Below are 23,322 nucleotides of genomic sequence, written 5' to 3'. Positions count from 1 at the left end.
AGTCAGAAGTTGAGAAACCCAGCTTTTTTAGATTCTCAGAAGCAAGATACCAACTTCTCAAAATTTTAGTTTTTCTTTTCAAATAGTATCACCGTGGCATTTACGTGACACTGAAGAAAATTAAAGATAAATAGGACTCAGGTGACAGTCTGATAAAAATTAAAAGAAAATGGCGAGCCTCTGCACGTACACATAGTCGCCGCGTCGCCCATGTGCTATATACTTTCATGTCAACTATAATCTTTGGTCCTCAACTATAGGAGTATGTAGTTTCCGGAAATGCGCGCTAGTATCATAGCATACAAAGATCATGGAGGCCAAGTGATATATCATGGTCATGGATAATACACTTCCTTATCAAGGAGTAGTATACTATTTTTCCCCAAAAAAGCCAACTATATAATTTTTTAACAAGATCACCAAGGCACCATATAAGAAAATGATGATCAAGGTCGTACATATACAGAAATATATTTCAGAATCCAAAGACAAAAATGTATCAAATACTGTGCAAAACAACAGCTGAAATGGTGATACGTGTCTTAACATAGCAAGAAGAAGAAGAGGAGGAAGAGCATCCAAGAGCCAACCGCATTTCAACATCTTCTCTGAGGAAATGCAGAAAAGATGACGGGTGTAGTTTTAGTTTAAGAATTTATCTTTGAAAAGAGTGAAGTTTTAATTAAAACGGTTCACTGTATCTCTGTGGTACTGTGCTTTTAGCAAAAACCTCAAATCAATAGTACCCTCTCTCCCTCCTTGTTTTTTTTTATCCCTATTAATAAATAGCATAGTAGTCTTTTAGTCTAAGTCTAGAGTGAATTACGCTTTGGGCCACATTTTATTACCTAAGTTTTACTTTAGACCACCTTTAAACATATCTTTTCACTTTGGACCAGATAAATTTGCCATTATTGTGATTTGAACCACTACAAACAATTTTTTTTCTAGTGCAATCAACGACCTTAAACACATCAGCTTTAAGTATATGGCCGAACTCCTCTATGTATGGTTCATATGTTTGCCAAAAGAGGAAGTTAGACATGACGAGAAAAGTTGTTTATGGTAGTCCAAACCGCAATGATGGTAAATTTACCCGGTCCAAATTAAAAAGATAGGTTTAAGGGTGGTCCAAATTGAAACTTGGGTAATAAAAGATGAACCAAAGTGCAATTTACTCTTTATTATTCTATTATCTAATTTATTTTTGACTAGATAAAACTATACACTTTCATAGTTTCATGGACAGAGAGAGTATGTGCCAAGAAACAGCAATGGCAGTCCAAACTTCAGTTGCTGAATTTGATCAACTTCTGCGTGCCCTGCTCATTGATATTGCAGGATATTAATTTTGCGTGTGATGGGCACTCTCATACGCCGGAAAAATATTAGTTATGACGAAAAAAAATAGTCTAGTCTACTTGTTTGGTGTAATTTATTTTTTTTCTTTCGCTTTACAAAAGATCCTTTTGATATAAAAAAGAATGCAACGGCACTAATCAGCTTATCGTATTCGTGGGATTTTCGTCGTACACGGAGATTTCTTTTTAAAATTTTTCTAGAGAAATGACAAGTACGGATAGGACCGGCCATCTCCTGATTAATTGTTAATTTTGCTGATGCAGCTGTTGCTTGTTGACTTAGTGACTTAATTTTCTCCAGGGAAAATTCCTTCCAAGCACTTGGAGGGCACGTCGTTGACCTACGCACAATCACACCAGTGATTAGCTTGCCAGAGTGTCCAATCATATCGAACCAATCCTATAAACCGCTACTCTGGTTCCATAATTCTTACCGTTACTTTTCATAACTTTTTAAATATTTAGATCTAAGACACCAGAACATACTAATATATAATATATATAGATTAGTCTTTCAAAGTAGTTTCCCGTGTAAAAAATCATAGTTAAATCTATGTTTTAAAGCCATATCATTTAAAACGTTAAGAATTATGAAACCGGTTAGGATATGTTACGTTAGATAGTTAACCAGAGCTAATTAAGCTCTAATCATCACCCTAATCACCATCAATCAAGGTACGAGATAATTAAGAGATCAGGATAGTATATTATATGCTACATATCATATCAGAGGAAGAAGCTAAGTTCTAGCTCGCTCGCATGCCGTCACCAATGGAGGAAGCCGCCGCAGCAGTTCACCGGCGGTGGCGGCGGCGGCTGCTGCCGAAGCTGATGCTACTCCTGTGCGCCGTCGTCCATGGCCAGCAGCCGGACAGCCTCGGCTTCATCAGCATCGACTGCGGCATCCCCGACGGCGGCGGCTACTCCGACGAGTCCACCCGCGGCCTCCGCTACGTCCCCGACGCCGGCTTCCTCGACGCCGGCGCGGGCCTCAGCGCCGGCATCAACCCGCCCTACACCGACCGCGACCTCGCCGCCCGCTACCTCACCGTCCGCTACTTCCCCGGCGCCGCCTCCGCCGCCGGCGAGCGGGGCGGCTGCTACACGCTCCGGCAGCTCTCGCCGGGAGGGAGGTACCTCGTGAGGGCCACCTTCTACTACGGCAACTACGACGGCGCCATCGCCATGCTCCCCGTCGTCTTCGACCTCCACCTCGGCGCCAACCGGTGGACCGCCGTCAACGTCACCGCCGCCGACGCCATCTACATCTTCGAGGCCGTCGTGTCGCCGCCGGCGGACTTCCTCCAGGTATATACGTTATAAATTTGGATAAATTTTGTTGTTCTTTTTTAAGAAATGAATTTCACTTTGAGGCTTTTTTAACTTGAACAGTTTACCGAGCGGTTTCTCTGTGTGAACCAGCAAGAATGGCTCATAAGCATGTAATCGAGAGATTATATTGTCGATTTTTAAAACACCGGTTATCACATCTCTTAGTACAAATTCTAAAAGATATACCAGGCACCACCAGGGTTCAAAATTTCAGAACCATTTCGGCCGAATTTTTTAATTTTTTTTGTGAACGTTAGCAATATTTGTACAAAATTTCAGACCAAAATTTTGCCATATCAGCACCCTCCGATACAAATACCGAAATCGAAATATTGAACCCTGGGCACCACAATTTAACAATGCAGGATTTTATTCTTCCTTTCAAATCATAATTATACATAGGAAACCAATGTTATTAATTACATATAATTTATCTTGAGCCAACTACTCATCTCTTAGAAATGAACTAGCTGGTGCATGCAGCTCAATATAGGGTCTATTTGGGAGAGTTTCACAATTGCAATTTCTCTCAGAATCAGAAGCTTCCCAAATAGTTTTTTTATCTAAATTTTAAAAAGTTATAATTATAGAATGTAGAAAATAAATTAGAAGCTAGAAAATTTTTTAAAAAAACTCAATTTTTCCATATCCTTAGAAATTGACTATCAACCATCCGTTTGCTAGAGTTATAATTTGGTCGTGTCTGCCGATTGCTAGGCTCTATAATTTTGGAATAAAACTTTTATAAACGTGTTCTTAGCGGTCAAAAAGCAAATGCTGAAAAATAAACCTCGATAAAAAAACCCCAAAATCAACTTTAAATTTAAGGTTAAAAATTTAAATTTTGGCCAATATACATAAACATAAACGATAAGCGAAAAGATGGGGCTGCTAGTTAATTTGCGAATCTTCTACAGGTGTGCCTCGTGAACATAGGGAAGGGAACGCCGTTCATCTCCGGGCTGGACCTGAGGCCGCTGAAACCGGAGCTGTATCCGGAGGCGACGGCGAACCAGTCGCTGCTTCTGCTCAACCACGACCGCCCGCCGGCGAGGTTCGCCTTCAACCGCTACCAGTTCTGGCGCCCGGCGAGCTACTACAAACTATTCAGGTGAGATCTCCATCGACACAACAGCCACTAATACTACGGTTTTCTGAATGTAGTAGTTTCAGAATCCATGGGTTCTGTGTCAACTTGAACAGCTGCCGACTGAGGCCCTCTCTAGTTTACATAAATTTTTCCAAACAAATGTCGCATCGAATCTTTAGACACATACATAGATTATTAAATATAGATAAATTAAAAAACTAATCACACAGTTTGCATGGAAATGGCGAGACGAATCTTTTGAGCCTAATTAGTCCATGATTAGCCATAAGTGCTACAGTAACCCACATGTGTTAATGACGGATTAATTAGACTCAAAAGATTCGTCTCGCGGTTTCCAGTCAAGTTATGAAATTGATTTTTTCATTTCTGTCCGAAAACCCATTTCGACATGCAGTCAAACATCCGATGTGACACCTAAAAATTTTCTTTTCGCAAACTAAACGCACCCTGAATTTCCTGTCCACGTTAATGTCAGTTATATTCTAAATCACGATAGGCCGCCGGCCTGAGCTCCCTGAAACACGACCTGATTGACGCATGGCATTTGACCAGCGCAAGCAATGTTAAACAAAGTTATCATCTTAATTAAGCTGTCGTCTGTTTGTACACCTGTCTAAGTTAGTTTAGCCTCTCTTTTTTTCAACTCTTTCGTAATCTTCACAAAATATAATCTTAAATCGATTTTTGCTAAACATCTTGCGACAATTTTTTGCCCGAAATCTCCCATCAAAACTTTTCAATATATCTCTATTATCAGTAGTTTTAAAACAAATTAAAAAATAAATTACAGGTAAAAATCAAAATCAACTCTAAAATTAAAATTTAGCTATGCTGATAAACTATGAGAGACATAATACATTTTCATGCCAGTTACTACATATGAGGGATTCAGTTCAGATTCATTGTATTAGTATGTGTAGTCATGTTTAAATTCCAACTTTTTCATCACATCGAACTTTTTTACACACAAACTTTCTACTTTTCCTTCACATCGTTCCAATTTCTTCAAATTTTCAATTTTGGTGTGGAACTAAGCACAGCCGTAGTTTATTTCATCACACATCTCTTAATCAGTTCAACCACACATTTTACTCCATTAAAATTCGAAATTTTCTCCATTTAATCAAACCTAATCATTATTAGCTTTTCTTGCAAAATTAATAACATCAACAGGTACCCATTCGATCCGTACGACCGGCTGTGGCAGCCGTACGGCGACGACCCGTCGTGGACGAACATCACCGTCGCCGCCGCCGTCGACGTCACCAACATCAGCCGCTCCGACGACCCCTCCCCGATCCTCCGCAGCGCCGCCACGCCGGCGAACGCCACCGTCCGCCGCCTCGACTTCCCCTGGAGCTCCGACGACGCCGCCACCACCACCTACCTCCTGCTGCTCTACTTCGCCGAGCTGCAGCGGCTGCCGGCCGGCGCAGCGCGGCGGTTCGACGTCCTCGTCGATGGCGACGCCTCCGCCGGCGGCGGGCGGCGAGGGTACACGCCCCGGTACCTCGCGGCGGAGGTCGTGAGGTCGACGGTGCGGGCGGCGCGGCCGGGGCAGCGGCACGTCGTGTCGCTCGTCGCCGCGCCGGACTCCGCGCTGCCGCCCATCGTCAACGGGCTCGAGATCTACTCGGTGCAGCCGATGCCTGAACTCGCGACGAACGACAGAGACGGTATGAGTTTAACCAGATTTAAATTCGTTTGAAAAATAAAATTCGATGAAATTCGTTTGTTTTTTTTTTAAAGGACTACCTATATGTTGATCTTGCGAAGCTTCGAATCTCGCACAGTTTTCAATCAATGGATATAGCCCGTCTTAAATGAAATAACAAAAAAAATGAGCTAAGCATGTAAAAAATTGTAAATATATAGCAAATAAATTTAATTTTAGTGTACTGTAACTGAGTGTAAGTGTTATGTAGCCGGGTGTGAATACAAATTAGATTTACAAGAAATACTCTCGGTGCAGCCAACGCCTGAACAAATTCGTTTGAATGCTCAAAATCTTTTTTCAAAGGTTTGGAGAGAATGCTGTTGATCAACTTGCATATAGATCATAACATTGTGTATTTGGTAGGGTGTACAGCATAGTTGCACATCTCTGAATCTTGATGTTTTTTGGCCCCCAAATATTTTATTCAGTTTAAAATCTCGGATTTGAGTTGTTTGTTAGAATGATGGTGAGGTAAAAAGTTCAGAATCTCCTTTTTTTTTCGTATGAACAGCGAAGGCGATGATGGAAATTCGCGATAACTATGAACTGAAGAAGAATTGGATGGGGGATCCATGTGCTCCAAAGGCATTTGCCTGGGTTGGATTGAACTGTGGTTATTCTTCATCTGATCCTGCATTGGTAACAGCTTTGTAAGTAGTCACAAAATTGAGCATTTTAACAGTGCTGTTTTATCAAATGCAGTCGAAAAACTTGTAGTGGTACGAATCTACTTCTAAATGATTTTTTTTTCGCAGGAATTTGTCATCAAGCGTGTTGATTGGTCCAGTTAATCTTTCTTTTGGTGATCTGAAGTCCCTGCAATACTTGTGAGTGCAAAATTTGGTAGTTTTTTTTTTCAAAAAAAAAAAGGTTATCTGTTCTCACTTCCTGACCGGAAATATCGGCCACTAATTTCACTAGCAAAAACCTGAAGTAGCATGATAGTTAAAATATTTATTGATGTACTAGATCAGCTTTACCTATTGGAGTATTTTCATAATGATTTCAATTTCAGGGATTTGTCCAATAACAGCTTATCTGGCCCAATACCTGATTTTCTAGTGCAAATGCCAGCACTCAAGTTCCTGTAAGTATTCTTCTTAGCCAGGATTCGCTTTACAATAAATTACACCAGTATGTTAAGAATGTACTTGGTTTTTACAGTGATTTGTCAAGCAATAAACTCAGTGGATCGATTCCTTCTGACTTACTTCAAAAGAGAGAAAATGGATCACTTGTATTAAGGTCTGCAACTCTGGATCATCTTGTAAACTCATACCTTGCCAAACATCCCCTGATGGACCTGTGATCTATGTAGTTGTGTTCCTGTTGCCAAAATATCTGTATGGACCTAGAGTTAGAATTTAGAGTCAATCTAGTCTCTAAATTTAACTAATTCAGAATTGTTTCTCTTATGCTAGGATTGGCAACAATGCAAATCTCTGCTATAATGGGGCTAATAATACCTGTGCTCCGGAGAGTAAGCAAAGCAAGAGAATCCTTGTGATTGCAATAGCTGTTCCAATAGTTGCAGCAACTCTGCTGTTTGTGGCAGCAAAATTTATCCTTCACAGGAGGAGGAATAAACAAGGTAATCAATCAACAGTTCATCAAAAGAACAACTGAACCTGCATTTTCTGAAGATTGTTCATATAAGATGACTTTTGATTATTTCAGATACCTGGATCACAAACAATGCAAGACTTATTAGCCCTCACGAAAGGTCGAACGTATTCGAGAACCGGCAATTCACCTACAGGGAATTGAAACTCATGACATCAAACTTCAAAGAGGAAATAGGGAAAGGAGGATTCGGCACTGTCTTCCTAGGATATTTGGAGGATGGAACTCCAGTTGCTGTCAAGATGTGCTCAAAAACATCTTCTGAAGGGGATAAAAAGTTTTTAGCTGAGGTAATCTATCAGGTTGTTCAGTTGAAATTCATCTTTTTACGCGTGCCGGGAATAAATAATTGCCCTTGTTCCATTTTTCAGGCTCAGCACCTGACTAGAGTTCATCACAGAAACCTTGTTTCCTTGATTGGATATTGCAAGGATAAGAAACATCTGGCACTTGTTTATGAGTACATGCAAGGAGGAAACCTGGAGGATCGTTTAAGAGGTAAGCTATTTGGCAACATACTGTTTCACCCATTGCTAAATTTCAGTTTTAAACATTATTCTTTACCAAACATAGTCAGTACATTTGTGTGCTGTTGATTATAACCCTGAATGTGTGCTGTTGTGTTATGCTAATTTCTCAGTTCTGAATGCTGCACTCATGTGTCCACTCTCCAACTATTTTTAAAAAAAGCTTTTTCATATCCATTTATTTTGCATGATTTTCATATCCATCTTAATTTCTTTTTATAATTATTCTGTCACAGGAGAGGCCTCCATTGCTGCACCACTCACCTGGCATCAACGTCTGAAGATCGCTCTCGACTCTGCTCAAGGTATATACAAGACTGCACAGTAATTGCACACACCTGAAAACATGTTCAAAGCCTGACACATTTGACCAAAATTTGGACAAATTTCAACTGTCCATGGATATTGCAGGATTGGAGTACCTGCACAAGTCATGCCAGCCTCCATTGATCCACAGGGACGTCAAGACTCGCAACATCCTCCTCTCCGGCGACCTCGACGCCAAGATCGCCGACTTCGGCCTGACCAAGGTGTTCGCCGGCGACGTCGTGACCCACGTCACCACGCAGCCGGCCGGCACGCTGGGCTACCTCGACCCGGAGTACTACCACACCTCGCGCCTCAGCGAGAAGAGCGACGTCTACAGCTTCGGCGTCGTCCTCCTCGAGCTCGTCACCGGCCGCCCACCGGCCGTCCCCCTCGGCGACGGCGACGGCGGCGGCGGCGAGAGCGTCCACCTCGCCGTGTGGGCGAGGCAGCGGCTGGCCGAGGGCGACATCGAGAGCGTCGCGGACGCGGCCATGGGAGGCTGCTTCGAGGTGAACTCGGCGTGGAAGGTGGCGGAGCTGGCGCTGCGGTGCAAGGAGCGGCCGTCGCGGGAGCGGCCGGCCATGGCGGACGTCGTCGCCGAGCTGAAGGAGTGCCTCGAGCTGGAGGCGTCACGCGCGCTGGGACGCGGCTACAGCTGCTACAGCAGCGGCAGCGGCGGCGGCAGCTCGGTGGCGACGACGACGACGACGAGCGGCGCCGCCAATATCAGCGCGGCGGCGTCGGCGGCGAGTGTCAGTGACGCCCAGATCGGCGAGCTGAGGCAGGAGAGCGTGCTCGAGCTGGGACCAAGATGATGATGATGATGATGAGAGTGATCGAGTTAGGTTCAGATAATCAACTAGTTCTTGATTGAAAATGTTCCTTTTTTTTCATGGGAGATATTAAGCTCATTTGTATTGTACTAGTAATAAAATCAGAAAGATGTAATTATATAAGTTGCATGTTTTTTCATGGGAGATATCAATTTCATGTATTGTACTAGTAATCAAAATGTAATTAAGTGGCCAGAAGAACATAAGGAGTATATTTTGTGCCCTTTGTTTCATGTATCTTAATTACTACTACTATCTCCACAGATTTGTAGTGTAGTACTGTTTTGTTTTGAAAGAAAATCTCGAAAATTACGCTTTGACCATTATTCTTTTAAAGAGATTCCTAAGAGTAATAAGACCAATGCTTCATTAAAAATTCACTTTGATATACAAATATACCCGTATAGTTTTTATACCCTAAATATATTTATAATCTGATCTCTTGTTCAAAATCAATAAAATATGAATTTTAAAATTTAAATACTCTCCATAAAAAAATACGTAAGGAATATTTGAGAGGTAGTAAGAGATACTCCCTTCATCAAAAAAGAAAAAAAAAACAATTCAGATAAGAATGTGATACACAACGAATCTGAATAGTAGCAAACCATTTGATTGTCTCGGGTCATTTGAGACAGTTTTGCCTTTGGCTTCCTTATACTATCTGGCAAAATCTGATTCAACTGCAATATGCGTATGAGATTGGGATTCGGCTAATGCTTGTGGAGTCTATATAGACTTTTTCCGCGCGGAAACTGCTACCAACGTGTGGCCTATATGACATGGGCCGGGATGGGATTTACTACGAAACTAGCGGCCCATTTCGTTCGGACCCATATACATCTCGCCGGCCCACCGGCTGGCCTTCTTCCTCCCATCTGTCCTCTCCTCCTCCGACGCCCCGCCGGGCACGGAGGGGGACCAGGTGAGCCCTCATGTGTCTATGACATATGAGTCCAGTGATAAATCTTTAATTACCACCTATAAGAGTAGGTACAATAGCAGACTATTAGAAAATTATAAACATATTTTAATGAGATAAAAAATGATAGAGAAAAGCAACGGGCTACAGATTTATAGCCAGCTACAGCACGGACTGCAAGACGTAGTGTGTATGATAGGTGGAACCATATATTAATAGTATAGTAAGCAGCTATTATATGAATTGACTGATTGGTTATGGATGAATTGGAGCTAGTAGCCAGCTATATTATTAAACTTGCTCTAAAAGTGACAAAATAGTTAAATATCTCCTAATATTGCGTGGCAAGCCAAACAGTGATCCCCTTCTCTTTCTTCTTACATAATCCTATAAAATTCTTCTCTGTGCTGCAGCATCCATCGATTGGTTGATCGCTTGAGTAAGAAGGGTGAGGACGGAGTTCATCACAGGATCCCGCGTTCATTTCGTCCATGATCTCTACCAATCGCCGGGTATGTTGTACTGATCCAATTTTTTTCCCCTTTCACCACCTGAAGCTTGTATGTGATTCATGCTTGATTTAGGGGGAAAAAGTGTAGGCAAAAAACACAAATCCTAAAAAAAAAAGGCAAAATCATAATCGCATTTCGAAACAAGACATGAACACAATTACCCCTTTGGGAACCCATGTTTGCCATAGTATTATAGCGGCATATTTGCAAAAAATAATAATTTGTGAATAAAAAATTTATATATGTGTTTTTAACGATTTAAAAGCGAAGGCTGAAAAATAAACTACGATGAAAAAACTCAAAATCAATTCTAAATCAAGATTAAAAATTCAAATATTAGCTTATAAGTATAGGCATAAGCACAAGCATAAAGGAAACAATTTGTTAGGATTTGGCCAAACCTGGATTCTGTTGATGAAATTAAATGTAGTGTGCTTCTTTTCCGTACTCCCTCTCACTGTGTCATCACAGAAATTATTCTTTGTCTTATATTTTACCAGCGAAGGATATGTTCGCTACTCTCTCTCCGTCCCATTTTAAGTACAATTTTCCACGTTCAACTTTGATCATCCATTTTATTTAAAAAAAATTGAAAAAAAAATTGAAAAACATAAGTCGTGAGTAAAGTAATGTTCATGTTTTATCATCTGATAACAACAAAAATACTAATTATAAAAAGAATTCAAATAAGACGGACGATCAAAATTGGACACGGAAACTCATAGTTGCATTTAAAGTGGAATAGAGGGAGTACTAGCGAAGAGACAACTCTGGTATATTTTCTTCAAAAATAACGTGGCTTATATTTATTACTTCCTCTGTAAAAAAAATCAACATTGATGAGAATGGAACATCGCCTAGTACAATGAATCTAGATAGAGATGATGATGTTCCATCCTCACCGAGGTTTGGTTTTTTGGGACAGAGGAAATACTTCATCCGTTTCAAGTTATACGGGTTTCTAAAATTTAATGGTTAAAGACAGAGATGTTTGACTTCGAACAAATCCAAAGAAAGGAAGTAAGAAACATTGATAGTTGGTAAGAAAGAACTTTGTCTTTGTCTTCAATCCAAGATCATACTCCACCTTATTATAACGCGGTTGAATTTTAACATACATTTTATCATTTTTATAATCAAAATTTTGTAAATATAAAAAACCTATAAGTTGGGATTAAAGTACATTAAATAATAAAACAAGTCATGTACTCTCTCTGTCCCATAAATATTCAAACCGTAGATTCCAAGGTAGAAATATTGAGAAAGACAAAGGACCAAAATATCTCTAATTAATAGATAAGTTATGTTCTATCAAAAAAAAAGACAACTCATACCTACAAACCTAGACACGCATATTTCCAGGTTCATAGTTAGGATTGTTTTTTTTTTGGACGGAGGGGTAGGTAAGTGAGGGATATTGAAGGAATAAAATTTCTTTGCGGGTCAATGGTAGGTAAGAAGGTAAAAGTTGATTTATTTTAGGACATTCAAAATGTAGAAGTTGATTTAGTAACCATTAAGATCCCTGAGATGCGCTGAGATAGACCAGACCAAGAAGAATACCTCACAATACTTTTTTTTTTACTAAAAACGCATTCCTATATGTGTAATTTTATTGAACACAAAAAATTGAATATTGAGAGGGGGTTATCACGACTACACCAACGTACTTTCTTTCGGTGCTTCCGCCTTAAAATTCATACATTGTTCCAAAGAAAACCACATTGTTTTAACTTGGACATCAAGTGCATTCCACCAAACCAAAGCATATTTTTGCACGTAAGCTACACATTGTCACATAGATATTTTTTTTTCATAAGGTAGGGAACAGTGATAGAGAAAACAAAATTGACTATTAACGAGGAGTTCGACAACCCAGGTATATTTTCTTCAAAAGGTCAAAATGTGTCATATTAATTTGACAGTAAGAAAGCACTATATATGGTCGTCTTCCTTTCTTCCATGCTAATGACATGTTCCATGGATGATTCTAAGTTTAGGAGAATTATTCCAGTGGTAGATAAATTAAGTATTACAGTTGAAAAGTTGTTTTAAAACGATATTCTAAGAAATACTGATAAATAAAAAAAATATTTACAGAAATCATACTCTTAATTAGAAAGAGTGTCCATAAAACCCACAATTTATAAGCTATAAATTACTTCATTTGTTTCATATTATAAGGCTTTCTGACTTTTTTCCTATACAAACTATTTTAAGTTTAATCAAATTTATATAAAAAATATAATAACGTTTTCAACACAAAGCTAACCTATAATATGCAATGAAACTAATTTGGTATTATAGATGTTGCTAAATTTTTTTATAAACTTAGTTAAATCTAAATAAGTTTAATTAGAAAAAAGTCAAAACAATTTATAATATGAAACCGAGGGAGTACAGAGAACTGGAGCTAAACATAGCATATTTTCTTGATTTCTTCTATGTTCACGGTCATTCTATATTTCTATCATGGGACACGTCACTGGCACAGTGACACATCACCATGGGCTTTAGGTGCGTGTTACTTTCCTACGTGTACCATGCGATGCAGCATCCACACTTAGCTTAATTACCATCTTGATCCCAATCCCATGCATAATGTCCACATGTTCCAACAACAACCACACAAATCAATCGCACCAAAAGGCTTTACTACGACGTCCACTAATTAAACACTAGGGCACGGCAACTGGTTTAAGTGGAGCTTTCATGCATGCCTGGTTGTAAATGATCTCATGCATCATGGATATGATCATGACTCCCATGGTTTGATTTGATTTAATTACCTCAGCTATAAGATTACACATAAGAGCTTTACTTGATCTCCTTCCAAGTGGGACCATCCCTTAACTTCTTCCTCTAGGATCCCTGGACCACACTTGGAGTGAAAACTCTCAAAATTTACTTTTATAATGCATTACCACCTATATATTTACCTATACCAATTCTTGCACTTCCACTGTCCTAAATATATTAATTTCTAGCGTCTAATATTTTTCCCAAAATTTTATTTTTTATTAACAAATTAAGAATCCAACCTGTGTAATTTGTCTGACCTTAAATATAACAAATTTTTCACCTATATTCTTTTCTCGAGCAATCACAATCTTTCGCCATTTAATTTCTTAATTATTAAATATTTGTTAGACTATATTAAATTCTCCCCGTGATTATCTACATATACATAGTTTGGTAAAAAAATAGCAAGAATTTGAAAAAAGAAGAGTGATATCAAAATAGAGAAATGTTACCGAGCTCGGAGAGTCGTACACATGCCAGTGGTTTTTGCTAGCCAAGTGGCTCTTATCTCGTATCATTGGCCGTCACCGTCGTCGCAGCCACCATAGCCGTTCAACAAATCAGGATTAAGAAGGGAATCCACGGCTCTATACTCCCCTTATCACTAATCCTTTTCTTTTTTGGCAGTAAACCGGATGGTTGGTTATCTCTCATGCATCCCCATCAAAAGCCAAGGCAAGAGCACTAGAGAAGGGCAGGCATTCACGTTAGAGATCACAACCACTAAGATTTTATAACTTTTCCTTATTTCATTTTTTCCCCTTTGCACGATGACATCAAATGCACATGTACACACACCCACGACCGCGTCCCCTGCAACTTACAACAAATATCCGTATGTCAAAAATAAATCCGTAAATCTCACTAAAATCCTGGTAAAAGCTACTACCTCCGTCCCAAAATAAGTGCAGCCGTGGATATCCGTGCCCAACGTTTGACCGTCCGTCTTATTTGAAAAATTTGTGAAAAATTTAAAAACATTTAGTCGCACATAAATTACAATTCATGTTTTATCATCTAATAGCAATAAAAATATTAATCATAAAAAAATTTCAAATAAGACGAACGATCAAACGTTAAACGTTTAACGTGAATAGTGCAGACGGAGGTAGTACCGCACACGATGGTGAGTCAAACACGCAAGAAATCATTCGCCTCCGAAATTGTTACCACCATAACCTATCTCCATCTGATCACCCCCTGAAAAAAGATGGGTGTCTGCCTCTTCCAGAAAAGTGAGACGCTGCCTCTCACTGAGTTCTAAACCTGCCAGATGCAATGGTACATCTGTTCACCTTTCAGCTGGCGCAGGAGACGTCCAGGAGCCCATCGTTTCCAGGTCGCAGGGCACAATCAAACCACCCAAAGATCATGGCTTCCTCGCCGTGAAAGGTTGCTTGCCGGCCGGCCGGCCGGCCAGGCCACGAGTACCACGAACCACCGTGCCATTGTCGTCGCGTCGCCTTGATCTTTTACCACAAGGACAACATGTTTGAAACATGGGAATTTATCCGCTTGCGGGATCTATCATCCTCGATTTATCCACTCTCCGCTCTTTAAAATAAGATTGCAATGACATGAGTACAGCATCCCAAGGTCCTAAGTTCCAATCTTGATAAAAGTGAAATTTAGATTAGGGTTGTTTGAGGGATTAAGTTTCTAATTTTAAAGGCTGCATATATTCTGGTTGGATATAGAAGCCGGGTATAAAATACCCTTTTCTAAAAAAATAATTACTCTCTTTGTTTTTAAATAACCGATGACGGATACTATCCACTTTGTCACTTAGATCACTAGTCTTTTTGAGCAAGATATATATCTACAAACACTAAAAATGATTCCATGTGTTCTTAAATTGTACTCCTTCCGTCCCTAAATATTTGACGCCGTTGACTTTTTAAACATGTTTGATCGTTCGTCTTATTAAAAAAACTTTAAGTAATTATTAATTCTTTTCCTATCATTTGATCCATTGTTAAATATATTTTTATGTATACATATAGTTTTACATATTTCGTAAAAGTTTGTGAATAAGGTGAACAGTCAAACATGTTTAAAAAAGTTAACAGCGACAAATATTTAGAGACGGAGGGAGTATTACTATGTCGTAAATATGGACTTTCATGTAAAGTTCAAAGAGTGATGTCCAAATTGTCGGTTATTTAAAAACGAAGGGAATACCTGCTCCTAACTGCTTCGAGTGGCCAAATAAGATCTCAAATCTTGACAGAAAAAAAAAGCGAATATTAGGGGATGACCTAATATCAAATAATTAGACAAGGTGAAGCTTCGAACCCAGGCCAGCTAGCCACCACCTTGTAGAGCTAGCCGGAAGATCCCTGGGTGTTTCTCGAATCTTAAGAGATTGCAATGAACTTCAAATGGACCCTTGATTCGTTCAGTTCCACCATCTTTCATCAGTTTGCATAGTGAATCAATGTACCACAATTATTGCCGTCGGCTTGCAACGTCTGGGAATCTAATGGAAATATCATGAGTCATGTAAGAGTACAGCTAGAGCAACGATGCTAAGTAAAGAATATTTAGAAGACGACCTCAGCCGTAATTCTTCTTTTATCCTCTCAACACACATATAGGTGACCTTGTAGCCTACGGAAGGAATAAAACAAAAATGGAGAGGAGCATAAAAAGTCCAAAAACTTTCAGCGTCATCACTCAAAACAGAATACGAATTTTCCTTTTCAGGGAGCACATATATAGTCCACTTTTTTCATAGCAAAAAAAAAATCTAGCAATAAGCAATTTGTCAAAAAGAAATACCACCAACAGTGGCACATGTGCAAACTATATACAAATCAAAGACTGGGGCACAATATTTAGGAATCTAATAATAGGTAATGCGAGGTTAAAGAAAGTTCATGTCATCAGCAGGGCACTTGCTAATGACACATCAACAGCTAAGGATCAACATAAGATTACACACAGACAGACACACAAATAAAGTAGAAAGTGGTACACAGAGGACAACCAAGGCATGTCAAATAAGTTTTTTTATATATATAAAAGCTGTAGTGACCACTGACCCTTGGGTCCTTGAACAGTCACTCCAGAGTCTCAGAAAACAAGAAACATTGTAGTAAAGCATTAATAGAACGTCAGATAAAGGAGAAAGAAAGATGATCAGGTGAACAGTAGGTGAACTCGTAATTGCCAACCAATGCGACACACATGCACACAAAAAAGAACACGTACGATGTAGTATGCAGTATGCTACAACACGGCAAAACGTGCTGAATTGTTAATGCTTGGGGTTAATTAACAGATTAAAATGCCAGCCAGCTCTCCTACAAGAAAGCATTTTTCCAAACGGCCAAATTCGATTTTTGCGTATATGAAAACAAAAATGCCGATTATCATAATCGGGCAGCGCAACAGCGTGCGAAATCGGATTTTGAGTGTCCAACATCTCCAAGAAAAGTCCTCCAGTGTACAGCATCAACGTGCTGTTTCCACTAATTTGAGTGCAAATTTGCAATTGCAAATGAAATTGCACATCAGGGATCATCTTTTGGAGGGGGGCCATGGCGAAGTCAAGAAGGATTGCAGCTGCACACCTCACCTGCATGGAGATTTTCAACAGGGCACTCGATTGGGCACTGGAACGAGAGCTTCATACATCTCGTCGTGGCGCCGATGATGACCGACAAATCCTGAAGCTAGTGCATGCTGCCACTGCCAGAGGAAGAAGAAGCAGAGGCAGGGGCTCAACATCTCCTCCCAGGTAGCCCAACCCACACAGCTGACTAGGTGAGACCACACCAGCCGATAGGGACATGATAGAGGTCCAACCATGGCAAAAACCGGTTTCGCTGAAATAAACGACATCCCAGCGAAACCCGGTAACCGGCTTGAATAGCTCTGAATTTGAAGAATTTTTGTTCAAATTCATATCCTTCCAGCCGGTAACCGCACCCAGAGTTTGGAGTTCTGGACCGGTTACCGGGCGGTGAACCCTGCGGGTTTTAGTAACCATGGGGTCCAACATAGCAAAACAACAAACAAAAGCAGCGGAAAAAAAAGGATGGAAATTGAAAGGAAAGAAAAATCAAAGGGTTTTCTTTGTAGTAGTGGGATAGAACAGTGCAGCAGTGTATCTCGAGGAGCAATCCAAAAGAAAGATGCCAAGATAAAAAGGAGGTGACTGGTGAGAGGCCACACCCCTCCAGGCCAAAGTGGACTGCAGCACAGATTGCAGTTCGGTGGCCTCCACATCAGAGCTTCTTCCATGACTTTTTTGGCTGCCATTGCTGAACCTCACATCAGAAAATCATTTCAATTCTGTTATGGAGGCCCTCCTGAAGGGAAAAAAAAAACACCCAAGTAATTGTGTACAGTAATGGAGAAGTTAGGTCCCAGAGGTGAGCAATTTTCAAATGAACCAACTGTTCTGGAGATGTGGTCATCTCAGGACACTCTCTTGTGCATGCAGGCAAAAATTATGCATGAAAATGCGGACTTCAGCAGAGATGATGATGGCAAAAGAGAAACCACTCACAATGAGATTGACAATAAATATATAACTATAGCATGCAAAAAAGGAGCAGCATGTCCTAACATCCTGTCATCAGTATGATAGGGTCAATCAAAATCATTCTAAATTAAGCAAAGGAAACATAATTCGACGAAACCAAATTGAAATAAGAACATGTTGACTTGACAGCACCGAAGCATTCAAAAAAAGACGTTCAAAACTTTGACAGTGTGCATCATTTCAGATGTACAATCAGGGTCATCGATGAATGATCTTTGCAAAGGCCAAGGTCAGCTTAGTACCACAGATTTCCAAAAAGCTTTGCTATCAGCTGGCTCAAGCAGCTCTAGAGGGACACTTCAATGACAGAGGCCTGTGCAGCCACTCAAACTGTACTACAGTAGTAGGTGAGAGCTGGGGTCGTACGGGGAGTGTGCCTGTGAGCTTGTAAGATCTTTTTTCTGTGCCTGTGATAATGGCTGACAGAAAAGGAGGGATGGAGTCCTCTGTGCCAATGATAATGGCTGACAAAAAGGCTAGTGCTTTTCATATCAGACGGACAGGGAAAAATATTTGGAAGAAACCAGATAGAGACTTTTCGAAGATACCATTTCCAATGGTAAGAAGCCCGTCAAAATTACAGAATACCCAAGCCTTTTCATGAAGTGCAAAGTAGGTTTTATTCTACATTACTCCAGTCCAGACTCTGGCCAAGTCTTTAATCTGCAAGCACGCACATATTACAGAATATTCTTGAAAAAGGAGGAGAATTAATACTCATTAAGTAATTCAAGTAAATTTACTTCAGCCAAAAACCAGTCAGTTTTCAAATTAGTGCTGGTTACTGCTAATATTTCTATCAGCAACCAGCAGTTGCCTGTTAAGAACAAACCATTATGCATTACTATATTTCCAATATACAACCCTAGGTAGAATGGTACTTCAATTGTTACCCAAAAGATCAATGATATTATGCAACATAAACTAAGAATATTTAAATAAGAAAAGCATCATTAGTCCACAAACTTGGATATTCTGTCATTAGAGTTTCTTGAACTTTCATACAATATAACTGCCAAAATTGAGTCCACACGTTTAAAAGTTTTTTGAAACAAAACCAGAAATATAGTACTCCACCAGTTCCATATTGTAAGGTGTTTTAGTTTTGCCCTAAGTCAAAGTTCTCTAACTTTGACCAAGTATATAGAAAAATGTATTAACATCTATAATACCAAATAAATAAACTACCAAGACATATTTTATGGTGGATTTAATTAAACTAATTTGGTGTTGTAGATGTATTTTTCTACAAACTTGGTCAAAGTTAGAGAAGGACAAAAACTAAAACACCTTACAATATGTAACGGAGAGAGTGTATCAAAAGCATCATGTTTCAATCAAGTTTTAGGACTGTAGACCTGTAATTCATCTAGTTGGTTGGAAAACAGAAAGAAGGCATTATTTACAGTTATACCATGTATGGTGGTCTATCCAAGCACCAAAAAAAGGTGATAAGCACACCAACTTTTATTTCTCAAGAGAGACAAAAATGAATCATATTCCCATCAAAGAAGCACGTAAGTAGAAAAGCAGTAGCATATACCTTCAAATCATCATATTATTGAAACACAGGAATATATTTGCACAAATATAAATTTAAGGGTCTAAAATTAAGTAAAAGTAGGCAGTTCTGGCTAGTAAACCCATAGGTGTTTCCAGCTGGTATTGGCACAAACCAGTAAATAATCCAGCTGGTATCAAGGTGAAACAGTAGACAATTAGTAAATTGTTTGTGCAACAAACAGATTATGTGTTTTCAGTTCTTAAGTTTAACAAATAGCTACCACCAGTGTGCAGAAGTCCAGAAGTCTTCCCTCCCTAAAAAAGGACAATCAACTGGCCAATAATTTGTACCATTTCAATATTGTATTAATATGACCCGGCGAAAATCTTGTATTAATATGTTTCTACAAGGTATGAACATGCAATGATTTATTAACAAATCAAAAGCTAGGAAGATTCAGGAAGACATATGAACATGAAATAGGATGTTCATGAAATTTCAAACATGTCCAGTATTAACAAAGTTGTTACATGTACAATGCATCAGAGTTCATGTATAATTTGTAATCACAATGGCGGCATATACTTCTATCTCCAATGAACTCCTTATGCCAAGATAGTGGAGAACCTAATTGGAACACCTAAGAAGGTGCAATATTATACGTGCAGCATAAGCCAATTCAAAAGCTACTTTATTAGTTAGAATCTGTGGACAACACAAATGATGTAATATGGGATCTTTAGGGAGCTCCACCATCACGTGACCCCAAGAGCTCTCTCTCTTGCCTATAAATGAGGGGCAAAAGCCACCAGACCATAGGGCAAACAAACCAAAGTGGTTTACTCTCTCTAGTAGCTAGTTTTCCTCTGCTGCTGAACAGGCTGGAGTTCATCAAGGATCACATCCTGAAGCTGGAGCCAACAAGCACACAGAGGTGGAAGAAGAGCAAGAAGACCGGCTCCGAGCCGATACAAGGTAGGAGCGAGCAGCGTTAGTGCAACACTGTCATCATATACTAGGGTAATCAATATGGTGACAGTGAGAGAAGAGATACGCAAAGGGCCATGGACAGAGCAGGAGGACCTGCAACTGGTATGCACTGTCCGATTGTTCGGTGAACGTCGTTGGGATTTCATTGCCAAAGTATCAGGTTTGAGGGGTGGGGGATCCAAAAATTAGGTAGCTATATTGAATTCCTTCGCGCTAAGTCGCAACAGGAAACGCCACCATCTCTAACCGAGTTCTCTTCTTGCACACACTGTTTGTATCTCCATGCAGGCCTTAATCGCACAGGCAAGAGCTGCCGCCTCCGGTGGGTCAACTACCTCCACCCTGGCCTCAAGCGTGGGCGCATGTCTCCGCATGAAGAGCGCCTCATCCTTGAGCTCCATGCTCGGTGGGGAAACAGGTATGATATGATCCAAAGGATAATGTCAAGAACAAAGAGCTTAATTTCTCTACTACTATGGATGATATATTTGGTGTTCTCCTCAATAGGTGGTCCAGGATAGCAAGGCGTCTGCCAGGACGTACTGACAATGAGATCAAGAACTACTGGAGGACACATATGAGGAAGAAAGCACAGGAGAGGAAGAGTAACATGTCACCCTCATCATCCTCGTCTTCACTGACATACCAATCTTGCCACCCAGAGACCCCGTCAATGATCATTGGAATTGAGGAGCAGGAACTTCATGGCGGCAGTGGCTGCATCACAAGCATCATGAAAAGCACCCCTGTTGACATGGATGGTTATCCCATGGATCAGATATGGATGGAAATTGAGGCACCAAATGTGCTCCCAGGGCCATGTTTTGATGAAGCAAAGGATAGTGCATCCAATAGCCTATCTGGTCCTCTATTGCCATATCCTATGTGGGATTACTATTGCCCAGAAACATGCTTGAGGATGGATGATGAGATCAAGGTAGCACCACAATTTGGTTATGGTAAAGGGGTGGGCCCATGTTATTGAAGCAATATATTGAACTAGGTTACCCAAGTTAATTATCCACCTAGCAGAAGTGAAGTGCTTTTGTAGAAGAATCATTAGCATGGATCTAAATATTTACAGCTATGTAACATTGCAAGTGTGCTCATGTTTCATGTATCTAGCTAGTGTGCAAGATAGCTTTTGCCACTTGGTCCTTGATGTATGCAATGCAAGTGGGCAAGGCACTCTGTATTCACAATACAACCAGCTATCTCCTTAGCGACTTTTCTATCAATCAAGTTTAATATAATATTGTTATTATATTTCAACATGACTACTTTCTAGATTTGGGCCTTGAATAAGGTGAAGATTATGCTGGTGGAATTAATAATACAAGTAAACCAGTGAATATGCATTTTTAGAGTATAATGCAACATGGCTATTCTATTTCAACATGGGTTCTTTCTACGGCTTTGTATAAGGTTGAAGAATATGCTGGTGGAACTGATAATACAGTACAATAATGTTATGAAATCAGCTAATGCAAGTAAGAAGTGAATATGATTTTTTACAGGTAGATGGGCTAGTTGATGGCTTGAGGTTGAGGCAAAGAACCAATTAACCAAAGACAACTGGAACTAGTGGTTTCATGGAGTTCATCACCTTACCTTGCCATAAACTCTAATATTCCATAGTAAGCTAGTAGCAGTTTGCATCCAGAAGTAATAAATTAAGCAGCTTGCTAGCTGCTTATATTCTGTTCTAAATTCTGGTATATTGATATTAATTTCAATTTTACTGTGGTGTTTGACCCCAGAAGTACGTGTTCTCATAGTACCGGACTGAAACTAAAAATTAATGTACCACATGTTTGGCCAAAGTATGCAACATGCAAGTGTGTATAGGCCATGTTTGGCAAATGGGATAGGGAAATGATTTCCCACCCACCAAAAGACATCTTTAAATCCTAACCATTCATTCTCCCCCTTTCATTTAATCCTAACCCTTCATTCATTTCCCAATCCCAATCCCACCTCTCATTTCCCATTATCCAAACACACCCATAGGATTATTGGCCTTAGAGTTCACAGTGGAGGAAGTAAACTTTTAAATTTGAGTGAGCCAAACTAGTAAATATAAATTGCAGGTTGATGCCAGAAACAGAGACAGAAGAATAAGTTGGGTGCTTCTTTTATACTGCTATAGAACTATGGAAGTATATAAACTGCAAGCAGATGATAGGTTAAGAAAAGAATGGGTGGGTAGTGAGCTGCTTCCTTGTATACTTCTCTTTAGGCAAAAAATATTAGCTGCAGTCACGCGTGCAGGAAAAAAAGAAAGTTCACCGTTATAGGGGAATTAAAAGGCGGTTATAAGTGGCCTGCATCGAGAACTTTGTAGCCATCTACTTTATTGCAATTGATCTGCAACAAATTAACCTTATATAATCTTATAATTGGATAAAGCGTAGTGCTTAACCACCTGGATCCAACCATTACTGTCATATGGTGCATCCTGGAATTTCTATTTTTTAAAAAAAAAAAACTGTGGTAGGATAAATTCTGGATTGTTTCTTTGCTTTTCCATACAACATATTCTCCAAAGAGAACGAAAACAATAGTAATTTAGAAGGGATGATTAAAAATACAAAATATCGTGGAATAAAAGTAAATCAGGTATAATAAGTTAATAACTCATGAAAACATACAATCTGAAGGACAGAAAAATAAGGACCCAGAGTCATGAACCAAAATGAACAGCAAAAAGATAAATGCTGGCTGTGTTTTCTGAATTTTTCTCCACTATATCTATAAGCAGGACTGCTGGAGAGCAAAATCGGCAAGCTTTATACATTTTATAGTTAAAAATATTAAATAGAGAATCAAAGGACCACCAAGTTTCATGGTGGTTAACCATAGAGAGGTTAATGGAAAATCTAAAAGATCACGCATCCATTAAAAAATAAGCACCATCTAAGTGCCCAAATAAAACACAATAATGGTAAGTAAAGTAACAGACAAGAAACACACCACACATGGCATCCTTTTTGGAAACTTGACATATTACATGAGAGCATTCCTAGCAGCAAGGAGTAAACAGATCCAACACACCACCTTTGCTTTCAAATAAAACACATACATCTGAACAGTAACAAATATATTCTCAAACGTGTATGATGTTCCCTTCTCTCTCTCTAATCACAATGGACTATCAATTATCAACTCATGTGAAATGATGTTTCTTGGACATTTTATATTTGTAGGGTACATGGTAATTATTAGAA

At 39.6% G+C, this 23,322-nt stretch overlaps 2 protein-coding genes and 2 long non-coding RNA genes across 8 annotated transcripts; 2 read left to right on the top strand and 2 right to left on the bottom strand.

Annotated features, from left to right (window-relative positions):
* The first annotated feature begins 2,121 nt into the window (after positions 1-2,121).
* On the top strand, positions 2,122-9,044 carry LOC9271876 (probable LRR receptor-like serine/threonine-protein kinase At1g51810). The gene is made up of 12 exons (XM_015763348.3): positions 2,122-2,669; positions 3,611-3,804; positions 4,978-5,480; positions 6,033-6,171; positions 6,277-6,348; positions 6,537-6,608; positions 6,686-6,766; positions 6,943-7,112; positions 7,199-7,434; positions 7,516-7,642; positions 7,908-7,976; positions 8,083-9,044. The coding sequence occupies exons 1-12, from the start codon at positions 2,133-2,135 to the stop codon at positions 8,793-8,795; spliced, it is 2,913 nt and encodes a 970-aa protein (XP_015618834.3). The 5' UTR covers positions 2,122-2,132; the 3' UTR covers positions 8,796-9,044.
* A 6,235-nt stretch (positions 9,045-15,279) lies between these two features.
* LOC112937403 (uncharacterized) lies at positions 15,280-17,385 on the bottom strand. The gene is made up of 2 exons (XR_003239965.2): positions 15,605-17,385; positions 15,280-15,528 (listed from the first exon to the last, which is right to left on the bottom strand). It is a non-coding gene; the product is annotated as an uncharacterized lncRNA (long non-coding RNA).
* Positions 17,386-17,643: 258 nt separating this feature from the next.
* On the bottom strand, positions 17,644-18,281 carry LOC136354626 (uncharacterized). The gene is made up of 2 exons (XR_010738184.1): positions 18,150-18,281; positions 17,644-18,065 (listed from the first exon to the last, which is right to left on the bottom strand). It is a non-coding gene; the product is annotated as an uncharacterized lncRNA (long non-coding RNA).
* Positions 18,282-19,922: 1,641 nt separating this feature from the next.
* On the top strand, positions 19,923-21,452 carry LOC4352559 (myb-related protein MYBAS2-like). 5 transcript variants are annotated; one of them, NM_001404733.1, is made up of 3 exons: positions 19,923-20,255; positions 20,384-20,513; positions 20,603-21,452. In NM_001404733.1, the coding sequence occupies exons 1-3, from the start codon at positions 20,135-20,137 to the stop codon at positions 21,078-21,080; spliced, it is 729 nt and encodes a 242-aa protein (NP_001391662.1). In that variant the 5' UTR covers positions 19,923-20,134; the 3' UTR covers positions 21,081-21,452. The 5 variants fall into 5 exon arrangements, with proteins under 5 accessions (NP_001391662.1, NP_001391664.1, XP_066162091.1 ...); NM_001404735.1 differs by having other exon boundaries at positions 19,923-20,284; XM_066305994.1 differs by having other exon boundaries at positions 19,923-20,080; positions 20,603-21,367.
* Positions 21,453-23,322: the final 1,870 nt, after the last annotated feature.

This window comes from Oryza sativa, chromosome 12 (assembly GCF_034140825.1).
Source record: "Oryza sativa Japonica Group chromosome 12, ASM3414082v1".
NCBI classification, from domain to species: domain Eukaryota; kingdom Viridiplantae; phylum Streptophyta; class Magnoliopsida; order Poales; family Poaceae; genus Oryza; species Oryza sativa.
The sequence above is the reverse complement of the archived record's forward strand: the minus strand, read 5'-3'. Positions and strand labels throughout refer to the sequence as shown.